The sequence below is a fragment of the Oncorhynchus gorbuscha genome, linkage group LG02, assembly GCF_021184085.1.
Source record: "Oncorhynchus gorbuscha isolate QuinsamMale2020 ecotype Even-year linkage group LG02, OgorEven_v1.0, whole genome shotgun sequence".
NCBI lineage: Eukaryota > Metazoa > Chordata > Actinopteri > Salmoniformes > Salmonidae > Oncorhynchus > Oncorhynchus gorbuscha.
The window spans coordinates 58420986-58435474 of record NC_060174.1 but is presented as its reverse complement, the minus strand read 5'-3'; the positions used below and the strand labels follow the sequence as shown (position 1 = coordinate 58435474).

Genomic DNA, 14489 nt, shown 5'->3' with positions numbered 1-14489 from the left:
CCAAACTTTTGACTGGTACTGTAGATTTCACCTTGTTCATATAGTTGGCAGAAATGGTAAGGGATTAAATATAGATGACTGGCAGAAGAAAAAGAGGATCTGGTAAAATAAGGGTATGTTGCTAACATCTCGGTAAGTAGCTATTGTAACTAGCTAGCTAGCTTCTTTGTAACACGCTAGCCTAGTATTCATTGCAAATATCTGACTGCTACTAGGTATTCTGTACCAGACCAAATGCATAAATAAGACGAAAAAAATACTTAAATAAATATGGAACAAATGAAAATGCTCAATATCTTTCTTTTTGGATCAAGGTAGATAGTAGCTAGTTAGCTGACAGCAAAGTTGTGCAGGAGCTTGCAGGGATTTGTAGTTATGCATAATGACGCTAATTAGCATTTTCAAATCGGAGAGTTAATACAGTGCCTTGCAAAAGTATTCATCCCCCTTGGCGTTTTTCCTATTTTGCTGCATTACAACCTGTAATTTAAATATATTTTTATTTGGATTTCATGTAATGGACATACACAAAATAGTCAAAATTGGTGAAATGAAATGAAAAAAAATAACATGTTTTAAAAATTCTCAAAAATAAAAAGGTGGTGCATGTATTTGCATTCACCCCCTGTGCTATGAAGCCCCTAAATAAGTTCTGGTGCAACCAATTACCTTCAGAAGTCACATAATTAGTTAAATAAAGTCCACCTGTGTGCAATCGAAGTGTCACATGATCTGTCACATGATCTCAGTATATATACACCTGTTCTAAAAGGCACCAGTCTGTAAGACCACAAAATAAGGCGCACCACCAAGCATGCAGCACCATGAAGACCAAGGAGTTCTCCAAACAGGTCAGGGACAAAGTTGTGGAGAAGAACAGATCAGGGTTGGGTTATAAAGAAATCTACTAAACTTTCAACATTAAATCCATTATTCAAAAATGGAAAGAATATGGCACCACAATAAAACCTGCCAAGAGAGGGCCACCCACCAAAACTCACAGACCAGGCAAGGAGGGCATTAATCAGAGTGGGAACAAAGAAAAAAAAGATTACACTGAAGGAGTTACAAAGCTCCACAGCGGCGATTGGAGTATCTGTCCATAGGACCACTTTAAGCCGTACACTCCACAAAGCTGGGTTTTACGGAAGAGAGGCCAGAAAAATGCCATTGCTTAAAGAAAAAATAAGCAAAACAAGTTTGGTGTTAGCCAAAAGGCATGTGGGAGACTCCCCAAACATATGGAAGAAGGTACTTTGGTCAGATGAGACTAAAATGTAGCTTTTTGGCCATCAAGGAAAACGCTATGTCTGGTGCAAACCCAACACCTCCCATCACCCCGAGAGCAACATCCCCACAGGGAAGCATGGTGGTGGCAGCATCATGCTGTGGGGGATGTTTTTCATCGGTAGGGACTAGGAAACTGGTCAGAATAGAATGAATGATGGACGGCGCCGAATACAGGGAAATTCTTGAGGGAAACCTGTTTCAGTCTTCCAGAGATTTATGAGTGGGACGGATGTTCACCTTCCAGCAGGATAATGACCCTGAGCATACTGCAAAAGCAACAATCGAGTGAAACATTTACATTTCTTGGACTGGCCTAGTCAAAGCCCAGACCTCAATCCAATTGAGAATATGTGGTATGACTTGCTGTACACCAGCGGAACCAATCCAACTTGAAGGGGCTGGAGCAATTTTGCCTTGAATAATGGGCAAAAATCCCAGTGGTTCAATGTGTCAAGCTTATATAGACATACCCCAAGAGACATGCAGCTGTAGTTGCTGCAAAAGGTTCCTCTACAAAGTATTGACTTTGAGGGGGGGGGGGGGTGAATAGTTATGCACTCTCAAGTTTTGTTTTTTTGTCTTATTGTTTTTGTTTGTTTCACAATAAAAAAATATTTTGCATCTTAAAAGTGGTAGGCATGTTGTGTAAATCAAATATACAAACCCCCCAAAAAATCCATTTTAATTCCAGGTTGTAAGGCAACAAAATATTAAAAATGGCAAGGGGATGAATACTTTTGCCAGACACTGTAGAGCCGAATATATTGATAAAAGTCTCCTTGTCCGAGAGAGATTAACAGTTATCAAAATATAACGCCAAGGAAAGCCTACATGAAACACACACCTTGTTTGAAGTGGTTTTAATATCCCCTATGAGAAAAATGTATGAAAAATAATTGGGAGCATTTACATGTTTGACTGCTAGGTTTTATGTGTATTATGATGCATCCACAGTGGGGTTCTATGGTAAATTAAATTAAAAGCCAATTTATGCTTGATCCAAAAATGTGGTTAGGAGGCTTCGTATGTCTGCGGAGGCCTTTTTGCAGTAAACTCTGTACGGTCACTTCAGACATTGGATTGATCATGCAGAGCCTTTTATCTGGAGATAACATCCTGGTCTTTGCAACCACCGAACTGCAGTACCACATTACGTCATTAGAGATCGCTCATACCACATGAGTAACATGAAAAACAAATCATTTTGGAGAAAGTCACAACTTACAGGGACATTTGTAACCCTGTTACACCTGGACCACTAATAATACTCCATCAAGGCTTCTCATAATACCTGAGAATCCTGGAAGAAATATGATTACTTTTATTTACATAGGCATGCATGTAGGTTGATTGGCAGAAAACTCAGCACTGTACAATAATACACCCACTGGAACTCAAGGTAGGACCATAGGATGACTGAAAACAGAGTGTGTATGTTTATTGGATTGGATAGAGAAGACAGGAGAGGAAAGAAGAGTGTGTTGAAAGACCCTTGGTCAGATTTCAAATCATGCTCTAAGACTCTCAGTGGTACATAGTGTTCTAGAGGAAGCAGCTTAGACCGTTAGAGCGGCTAGACCACCCCAGGCCTCTGGTGGCTTTACTATCAACTACATTTAATTCAATTTATATATGAATAATATCAATGACTGATAAAGGTCAGAAAACAAATGAGAAACTTTTATAGTATCACTTTTTATTAGAAATGTACCACAAGAACATAGAAAAGCTATTTGTATAAAATTGACAAAAAATACAAGATTGTTAGTGGATATGCATGCGTAACTTAATGTAAACTAAGGCATCAGATTCTGCACTGTATAAAGTAATTAGTTCTGCAAACAATTATTTTATGTGGAAACCAGTTGCCTAGAACCGTTTGAGTAACCCAACTCAGAGTATTTCAGTGTTCAATACTTAAAGTTACTTAAAGTAATAAAGTGACATCACCACCCATATGGTCTTCTTAAATTGTAAATACTTAACTGTTTAATGTTTTATGAACTTTTTGAAACTAAATTCCATGACGTATTCTGATCTAGAACGATTGATTGAAGTTACTTGAACATGGATATGTGTTGTAGTGAATGGGCACACTTACAGTCTCTCTCATTTCGAAAAGGAGCCTGGATTACTTTAATTTCAGTGAATCTCATATACATTGGGTTAAAGTTATGTACAGCAATGGTTACTTAGAAAGTATTGAGCTTTTAAGAGGAGTAAAAGGCTGTCCATTGTCTCTATATATATTTATTATGGCCATCGAAATGCTAGCTATTAAAATTTGATCCAACAAGAACACTGAGGGGTTAGAAATCTAGGGGTTAAAAATAAAAATGTGTCAATGTATGCCGATGACTCAAGTTCTCGCTTAGGTCTGCAATCTGGATCCCTGCACAGTCTCATTGAAGATCTTGATCACTTTTCTAGCCTCTTTGGACTAAAACCTAATTATGAAAAGTGTACCAGATTACGTATAAGATCGTTAAAAGTAAGTTTTTACACTAAATTGTAGTTTGCTAATAAAATGGGTGGAAGATGAAGTAGACATACTTGGTATTCATATCTCAAAAAATATAAATTAACTTACCACAACCAATTTCAATAGAAAGTTTGCAAAAATAGATAAGATTCTGCAACTATAAATCACATGTATTAACTCTTTGGTTCTATCACAGTTTACTTAATAGTGGCATTGCCTACTCCAGGCGACTTGTATTTTTAAAATCATATGAGCGACAAATAGTTCACTTAATTTGGAAAGCTAAACCAGACAAAATAATTAATGTGTTTAGGGGGCTAAAAATATTAAATATTAAAGCATTAAACCTCTCACTAAAAGCTTCACTCATACATAGATTACACTTAAAACCAAAATGGTTTTCCAGTAGATTATTAAGAAAGGTTAATCCTTTGTTCAAAAATGCCCTTTATACAGATTACAACTTCTCATTTCCGACTAATTGAAAATGAAACTTTGTTTAAAGTGTGCCCTTTTATAAACAAGCCATACAAAGCTGGTTACAATTTCAATTTTACCTCCAGAAAAGACAAAACAAATATTATGGTTAAACTCAAATACTGATTAATTTAAAAAAAACGTTCTTTATGGAAAAAATGTTTTAAATGGTATTATATTTATTATTGATATTATGAATAGAGATAGTGGAGTTAAGTAACATATGCAGCTATCAAAAATATATGGGAATGTCTGCTCAATGCAAAGTTACAACCAATTGATTGCAACATTACCAAGGGCAAGGGGAAGAGGGGGAATGTTTGGAACTTGTTTGTCTGCCATATACTAAGGATACAAAATTGGCTGAAAATGATTGGCATAAATAGAAAAAATATACCAGTTTCATTTGAGGGCAAAAATGTTGACCCTGCGCCATACAGGTTGCAAAATAAATGGGAAGAGATTTTTGATGTACCGATTCCATGAAACATGGTATATGAACTGACACAAAAAAACGAAATTTGATTCAAGACTGACTTTTTCAAATAAAATTATTATACAAAATTATTGCCACCAATTTCATGCTATATATATAGGGCATACAACAATCTCAGCACTGTAAGATCTTTCTGCGAAAAATGGTAAATACTTGAATGGTAAATAATGTATGGTCATTTTGGAGTCACTTTTATTGGAAATAAGAATAGAATGTTTCTAAACACTTCCATTGTACATTATTGTGGATGCTACCGTGAAAATGGAAAATCCTGAATGATTCGTAAATAATGACAAGTGAGAAAGTTACAGACACAAAAGACACACAAAAAGACTCTCACCATTACAATAACAGAGGAGGTTATATTTTTTTGGGGGGGAGGTATGCTATTTCTGCATCTAACTTTCTCACTTATCATTATTCACAATTTATTCAGGATTATCTGTAATCATGGTAGCATCCACATTTTAACATGTAACGTAGAAGTGATTAGAAACATATTATATTCTTATTTACATTAAAAGTGACTCCATAATGACACACTACATTATTTACCATTAATTTCTATTGGTCACAAAATAATCTGAGGGAGGAAGGCATGGGTGATTGTTAGGTCAGTAATGCTGATCTAGGCAGTCGGGTTGAAGGTACCATGGAAACCGTAGGGAATATTGACAGGCACCTCGGCTCTCCCCAGCTCCTCCCATGTCTTGGCATTCAGAACCAGGAGGAATGTACTCTTATTCTGCACAGAGACATAGAAGCGTCCAGATTAATCTACATCAACACTGTAGAACATTCTAGATTGACCTCTATCAACATTCCAAACTAATCTCTATTAATACCATATCCGTATATGGCACGTTTCTGAAATGCTGTAACTTGTGTCTAAAATAACTGAGATTGCTACCCAGTGAATATCGCCATTTGACCCAAATGATTGGATGAGAAAGGTAAACAACCTGAACAGGCTCGTTGTGTGAATATTATTGATGACAAGTTTTGAAAAAAATCCCGATGACAATGGTTGTCAAAACCACCCTGTTTAAATGTTTTTTAAATTTTCTGTAGCCCTTTACACTTGTACCTGTATAAGGATTAAAAAAACAGTAACATGCCTTACATGATGTTAGAGCTCAGAGTCTCCGCTTGAAATATATAGCCAATACATTTTGTATTGAATAACAGTGTAATTTACATTATGATTTCAGTGAGAAAACATTTTCATAATGAACAGTTAGCCTGTGCTTATCGTAACAAGCTGTTGTTGCAAGGTTGCCATAAAGTGTTTCTTTACATGACCTTTGACTGTTGTGAAGCACAGTTGTGGTCTAGTGGTGACATTAGGAACTGCATGTTACTGCATAGTTTGAGACAAAGTTTAATTCATTCAGCCCTTCTTGTTTATTAGTGTGCCTGTGGTGCTTCAGCATAAACACTTCTGCATTCTTATCCACTGCCAAAAATAGGTACAACTTAAAAATGTGTCTAGGAAGGTAAACTGAACAAGTGTTTTGTGTTTTTATATAAAGTTAATTATTTTTCCACATTGTATTGTTACAGCTTCAATTCAAAATTGATTGAATAGATCCTACTCATCTACACACAATACCCCATAATGACAAAGTGAAAACATGTTTTGTTAGACATTTTTGAAAATGGATTATATTAAATAAAGACATCTAATTTATATATTCACAACCCTGAGTCAATTAATGTTAGAATCAACAATGGCAGCGATTACAACTGTGAGTCTTTATCGGAAGTCTCTAAGAGCTTTGCACACCTGGATTGTACAATAATTACATTTTTTATTTTTTATTCTTCAAGCTCTGTCAAGTTGGTTAGATTTACAAGCCAAAATAAGTCAATATTGTAACTAGGTCACTCAGGAACATTCAATGTCATCTTGGTAAGGCACTCCAATGTATGGTTATGGTCCTGCTGAAAGGTGAATTTGTCTCCCAGTGTCTGTTGGAAAGCAGACTGAACCAGGAATATCCTCTTGGATTTTGTCTGTGCGTAGCTCTATTCCTTTTATTTTTGTCCTGAAAAACTCCCTAGTCCTTGCTGATGATAATCATTCCCATAACATGACGCAGCCACTACCTTGATTGAAAATATGAAGTTTGGTACTCAGTGACGTGTTGTGTTGGATTTGCCCCAAACATAACACTTCCTATTCAGGACATGAATTTGTTTTCTTTGTCACATTTTTTTGCGGTTTTACTTTAGTTCCTTATTGCATATATATTTGTATTCAGTACAGGCTTCCTCCTTTTCACTGTGCCATTTAGGTTGGTATTGTGAAGTAACTGCTACAATGTTGTTGATCCATCCTAATGTTTCTCCTATCACAGCCATTAAACTCTGTTTTTAAGTCAACATTGGTTTCATGGTGAAATCCCTGAGCGGTTTCATTCCTCTCCAGCAACGGAGTTAGGAAGGACACCTGTATCTTTGGAGTGACTGGGTGTATTGATAGACCCTCCAAAGTGTAATTAATAACTTCACCATGCTCAAAGGGATATTCAATGTCCGCTTTTTTAATTTTATCCATCTACTATTAGGTGCAATGCGAGGCATTGGCAAATCTCCCTGGTCTTTGTGGGTGAAATCTGTGTTTGCAATTCATTGCTCGACTGACAGACCTTACAGATAATTGCAAGTGTGGGACACAAAGATGAGGTAGTCATTCAAAAATCATGTTAAACACTATAAGTGAACACAGTGTGAGTCCATGCAACCTATTATTTGATTTAAGCAGATTTTTACTCCTGAACTTATTTAGGCTTGCCGTCACAAAGGGGTTGAATACTTACTGACTCAAGACATTTCAGCTTTTCATTGTTAATTAGTTTGTAAAACATTTCTAAAAACAGAATTGCACGACAACATTATGGGGTATTGTAGGTAGGGGGTATTATGGGGTATTGTACACAACCTCTCCGGCTGTAACACAACAAAATGTGGAAAAGGTCAAGGACCTGAAGGTACTATAGTTGCTTTTTGGTGGTTATCATGTGAACCACAAATAAAATATACTTTTCCATTTAAATTAGAATATTTAGTTAATAAATTATAATTTGGAGCACATTGTGTAATAAAGATGGTTTGTGTTTTATTCCATTTCTAAAAAAAAATGTAATATAAATCGGTAGATATATTGGTAATATGTGACTTTTGCCTCCCTAAAATCCCATATCGGTTGGCCTGAATTTTGTTGTCTGAGTGAGTAAAATGCTGCAAATTACAAGGACTCTGTGCATTTTGGAAGATAAGATGTTGAGGATTATAATAAACACAGATTTGTTGATAGAAGCATGGGTCCAAATGCGCACTTCACATTTCCATATCATAAAACGTATGTAACGTTTATGATCACTACCTTTCATGTATAGTTACAAGATGACATGATGTTATACCCTGGGTTGTCCTGAACAGAACAGCCTGTTTGTTTTATTGTGAGGAAAATTTGCTACAGACCACACATCAGAATGCACTCATGACTCCATTCTATGCACACCAAAATTACAATCTGCTTCTCGGAATTTCCTTGTGAAAGCCTAACTCTGTAAGATCATGTTTTCTAATTTCGCTAGCCATGTGTGCGATATAATGACCCATGACCTTTACCTCAGTGGGCGTGACCACCACGGACAGGATGACCCCATCGTCCTCCTCCACGGCGTCCGGCGAGGGAACGAAAACAGGCTCTGAGGGGAACAAACCCTTCTGGTACCACACCTTGAAACAGAGAGAGAGCAGAGATGCAAACTGGGACCCCAAAAGGTAAACATGGTCAATCTTTGAAAAGTGAAAGATAATATTTTTTTTCTTCAGAGAACAACAAGTACATAATATACATTTTATTAGTCTCATTACTCCTAACTTCCCAAAACACAATAGACAGAGAAAATAGTGTCCCGGGGAAACGGGGGAGTTGGGCTCTTTGGTCTGCGTTTAAGGTTTATCATGACATGCAACAATAATCTCAGTCTTCCCAGAGAGGAATACATAAGGCACAATCACATCTTTCTTTTTTGCCAAATTACTTTTTGTTGGTTTTGTTTTTCCAGGTTTGCGATATTTTTCAGATTTTCACTCTCGTAAACCAAATTGGATGTTCTAAGTCTACAACAATGCTTAGCTCAATGCTCAGCTCAGACTGGCCAATAAAAAGAAAAGAGCTATAATTGCTGCAAATTGAGGATTCTTTGACGAAAGCAAAGTTTGAAGGACGCAATTATTATTTCAATTAAAAATAATTATTTATAACCTTGTCAAAGTCTTGACTATGTTTCCTATTCATTCTGCAACTAATTTCACGTATGCTTTCATGGAAAACAAGTGACCCCAAACTTTTTAATGGTATTGTATGTATATATTTCCTGAGTTAAAAAAATATTTCCTTAATTTAGGACAGACACTTCAAATCTTTGTTTCTTATGATTTATTTTTGAATGTCTTTTTTGCCATTCATGAATGTGTTATTCAAGGCACTTCTATAGGTTTTAGTAGTAAAGGCCAACATCAATATTCTTTCAAATTATGTCTTTTTTGGGGTTACCTTAAGGGGTCTTAAAATTCTAAATCCAATAGTTAAATGATCCAGTATGACTATCTTAAAACAATTCCATATGTCAGACAATTCCATATGTCAGATATGTCAGGACTCCACCTCCCTTCCCCAATGGCTTAGAATGAATACAAGTTAAGGAATTAGAATTTAGGATAGCCTTAAACATGTGAAATTTAGTTTGGTGTATCTAGGTTGAACTGTTCAAGAATAACTGTTGGTGAGAAATATTATTCTAATTTATGCAAATATATAATCTCCACCAGGAACAGCGAGAAAAGGACTGTCCACCCCTCAGAGCCTCATTCCTCTCTAGGTTTCTTCCTAGGTTCTTGCCTTTGTAGGGTGTTTTTCCTAGCCACATGCTTCTACATCTGCATTGCTTGCTGTTTGGGGTTTTAGGCTGGGTTTCTGTATAAACACTTTGTGACATCTGCTGATGTAAAAAGGGCTTTATAAATACATTTGATTGATATAGTTATACTATAGTTTATCAAGGTTTTACCCCCTACCCTGTCAAACAACTGATTGGCTCAAACCCATTAAGAAGGAAAGAAATTCCACAAATTAACTTTTAAGAAGGCACACCTGTTAATTGAAATGCATTCCTCATGAAGCTGGTTGAAACAATGCCAAGAGTGCAAAGCTGTCATCAAGTTAAAGGGTGTCTATTTGACAAATCTCAAATATAAATGTATTTACAATGTAGAAAATAGTACAAATAAAGAAAAACCCTTGAATGAGTAGCTGTTCTAAAAACTGACCCGTATTGTATGTCTTCTTGTTTTCCCCTCTACGAACAGATTCTGTATCTCCAACCTCAGCCTCTCTGATGGACTGTCTCCTTCCACCACTGTGCGCCAAATTCTCAAAATGTGAATCTGAAGGCTTGCACCCTGAACCTGAGCTTGGTGTGGCCGGACAGTAAAGGAGTCAATCTCAAATGTGAAAACAGTTTAAGCGTGTGTAGACTTTCACTAGGTCATTGATTCTTTAAGAAAATAAGTTATACATTCTTGTCGAGCTTAGTTTAACTGTTCTTCCCCATCAGAATCAAAAATAGGCCTGTTTAACTGAAAACACTGTATAGACTCAAAACATGGTTCAAACTATAAGTCCTTGCATCCATAACTCCTATATGTTAATGGTCAGTGCTAACACGGATCCTTGGGACATCCCTACCCTAAACGATAACCCTAACCTTAACTCTTACACATAACCAAATCCCTTACCTAACCTTAACTATTTTAACAATGGGGTAGGGACATCCAAAGGATGCTGAATAGCATGGACCGTATGTTTATTTTCTGAGATCTGTATCCATGAATACTGGGCAGGGGCACGAGATGAGAGTCTGCTGTGAGAGAGACAGTGGCCTGGCCATAGAATTAGGAATAATAATTGTATGACATAGCCTGACAATAGATCACAGAAAATAGTTATATTCCCAGGGAAATTGATCCCAGGCCTTTGCAGCCCGTGGCCCAGAGTTGCCCATCCCTGACCTAGAATCTTGAAATTCTGTGCATAGTTCCCTCTTCGCACAAGGAACAAATTTCCCTCAAGGACCCACAAAGAATGCCATGATGGATTTTCTGCCAATTTGAATTCCTGAAAAACACTTAAATGACATCTCCTCCGGAGCCACAGGGCCGATCTGGATAAAACCCTGATATACGGCATCTATGGATAAATGTCTTTCAATGCAACATTTTCCAGACTAGTATGTCAAACAACTGACCAATAAACATTAATGTGGGCATGGTCTGGCACATAAATACATATAAATCAGACAGACATTTGTGTGGTAAACATGTTCTTAACCCTGTCAAGACTCATATGCAAGCAGATTTAGATTGACCACACGGTGGTGCTACAACAGGCACATATTTATCTCTTTTGATCTGTTTGACTCTGTGTTGAAATTGAAAACCTCTGGTTATTGTGACGTGTTGTTGTGCTTCCCATTTGAGGTCTGGATTGTGATTCCTATGATTTTTGTGTGGTGTCAAAATCTGAATGATTGTTGCAACAACTTCTTTTGGTTTTCTGTTATTCAAAAGGTGCTGTCAGGAGAAACAAATTGATACCATTTCATCCTTCCACTCTCACATGGTTGTTAGTTCTATCAGTTAAGTTGCTAGAGAAGTGGACTTATTGTTCATTTTAATTGGTTTGATTGCTATGCAGCCTGGCAATGTTCTTAACCCTTGCTTGCTAGCTAGCCATCTGTGGCTGATACAGTCAAAGTCAACTCTGCAGATACAGTGCTTTCGGAATGTATTCAGACACCTTGACTTTTTCCACATTTTGTTACATTACAGCCTTATTCTAAAATGTATACAATTTGAATTTTTATCATCAATCAACAGACAATACCCAATAATGACAAAGCAATAACCGGTTTTTGGGAATTTTTACAAATGTTTATATTTCAGTTGTTTTATATATCACATTTACGCAACTATTCACACCCTTTACTCAGTACTTTGTTGCAGTTCTTTGGCAGCAATTACAGCCTTGAGTATAACATTATAAGCATAGCACACCTGAATTTGGGGAATTTCAACCATTCATGAATGCAGATCCTCTCAAACTCTATCAGGTTGGATGGGGAGTGTCAGGTCTCTCTGTAGCTGTTTGATCATGTTCAAGTCCGGGCACTAGCTGGGCCACTCAATGACATTCAGAGACTTGTCCCGAAGCCACTCCTGTCTTGGCTGTGTGCTTAGGGATGTTGTCCTGTTGGAAGGTGAACCTTTGCCCCGGTCTGAGGTCCTGAGCGCTCTGGAGCAGGTTTTCGTGTACTTTGCTCCGTTAATCTTTGCCTCGATCCTGACTAGTCTCCCAGTCCCTGCCGCTGAAAAATATTCCCACACCATGATGCTGCCACCACCATGCTTCACCGTAGGGATGTTTCCAGGTTTCCTCCAGACGTAACACTTGGTATTCAGGCCAAAGAGTTCAATCAGACCATAGAATCTAGTTTCTGATAGTCTGACAGTCTTTAGGTGGCTTTTGGCAAACTCCAAGCAGGCTGTCATGTGCCTTTTACTGAGGCTAACATAAATGCCTGATTGGTGGAGTGCTGCAGAATTGGTTTTCCTTCTGGAAGGCTCTCCCATCTCCATAGAGGAACTTTGGAGCTTTGTCAGAGTGACCATCTGATTTTGGTTACCTCCCTGACCAATGCTTTTCTCCCTCAATTGCTCAGTTTGGCCGGGCGGCCAGCTCTAGGAAGAGTATTGGTGGTTTCAAACTGTGTACTTGGGGAGACGGCTGGGTTCTTGGGGACCTTCAATTCTGCAGACATTTTGTGGTACCCTTTCCAAAAATCTGTGCCTCGACACAATCCTGTCTCGGAACTCTAAGGACAATTCCTTTGACCTCGTGGCTTGTTTTTGCTCTGACTTGCACTGTCAACTGTGGGACCTTTATAGAGACAGGTTTGTGCCCTTCTAAATCATGTCCAATAATTTGATTTTACCACAGGAAGGCTTCAGTCAAGTTTTACAAACATGTCAATGATTATCAAAGGAAAAAGGATGCACCCAAGCTTAATTTCAAGCCTCATAGCAAAGGGTCTGAATACCTAAGGCATCTGTTTGTTTGTTTTATCTAAATTTGCTAAATTTAGGTAAATGAATTATATTATATTATTATTATTATATTATTATTATTATTATTATATTATTATATTATTATTATTATTATTGTTATTATTATATTATAAATCATAAAAAAAAATACATTATAGAATAAGGCTGTAATGTAACAAATGTGTAAAAAGTCAAGGGGTCTGAATACTTTCCGGATGCACTGAAGAATATCAAAGTTGCAGCATTTGTATTTGTTTAATCTGTTTTCTAGTGATATTAATTTGGATACATCCATTCCACTGTTGAGGGATGACACAGACACAAAATCTATTTAATCTATTTAAATGACAAGTTTAAAATGAGACAATGTCATGTCTTTTGTTGTTCATGGTTCAGTTGATAGCTGCAATATTACTACCTACATTTAAGAAATATTGCTACCTGACTCAGGCCTGATCCAGCAGCCAGACCCAGGCCAGCAGTTTTAGATCTGGAATGCTTGAATCAGGCCAGATGTGGGCCAGATGTTTGCTAACATACTGTACATTTATGCTTTAATACTAAATAAATACTGCACTCTGACCCACAGAACTTATATGATAGTGTTGTTAGACAAAGCAAGGAAAGTTAACTTCAAAACATAATTTGCAGCTGTTGTTGGTAAATAATTAATATCCAAGCTTCTGACATGAAGCTAGATGCAGCTAGAAAGAGAGCATGCAGCTAGAAAGGGAGCAGTTGATGGGTTACTTAAACATCTCTATCTACTGATTGGTAAACATTATTCCTAATCCATTTTCGGATTTGAAAAGCAGAGAAGTAGGGGAAGATTTTATTCCCTCTAACTTTTTGTCTAACTTGTTGGGGTAGTGGTGAAAAACAGCAGTTGTTTGTAGAAAAAGTTACAGCAAATGATGAAGCGGTTATTGAAACAGCTCCGCATTTAACCCCATAGTACCCTCCAGATTTGTCATTAAGCTCGTGTCCCTGGGTCTCGACCCTGCCCTGTGCAACTGGGTCCTGGACTTTCTGACGGGACTCCCCCAGGCGGTGAGGGTAGGAAACAACATCTCCACCCCGATGATCCTCAACACTGGGGCCCCACAAGGGTGCTTTCTCAGCCCTCTCCTGTACTCCTTGTTCACCCATGACTGCGTGGCCATGCACACTTCCAACTCAATCATCAAGTTTGCAGACAACACTACAGTGGTAGGCTTGATTACCAACAACGACGAGACGGTCTACAGGGAGGAGTTGAAGGCCCTTGGAGTGTGGTGTCAGGAAAATAACCTCAATCTCATCGTCAACAAAACAAAGGATATGATCGTGGACTTCAGGAAACAGCAGAGGAAGCAGCCCCCCTATCCACACCGATGGGACAGCAGTGGAGAAGGTAGAAAGTTAAGTTTGTTGGTGTACACATGCTGGACAAACTGAAATGGTCCACCCACACAGACAGTGGCGCAACAGCGCCTCTTCAACCTCAGGAGGCTGAAGAAATGTGGCTTGTCACCTAACCCTCAAAAACTTTTACAAATGCACAATCGAGAGCATCCTGTCGGGCTG

General features: G+C 37.7%; 1 protein-coding gene across 1 annotated transcript in view; it reads right to left on the bottom strand.

Moving 5' to 3' along the window:
- Positions 1–2966: 2966 nt before the first annotated feature.
- Positions 2967–14489, bottom strand: part of LOC124005302 (beta,beta-carotene 9',10'-oxygenase-like) — a 102421-nt gene continuing 90898 nt past the window's right edge. The window contains exons 11-12 of the mRNA XM_046314440.1: positions 8382–8492; positions 2967–5490 (exon numbers count right to left, since the gene is read on the bottom strand). Coding sequence (XP_046170396.1) covers positions 5374–5490; positions 8382–8492 — 228 coding nt within the window. The 3' untranslated portion in view covers positions 2967–5373. The remainder of the gene's footprint in view (positions 5491–8381; positions 8493–14489) is intronic.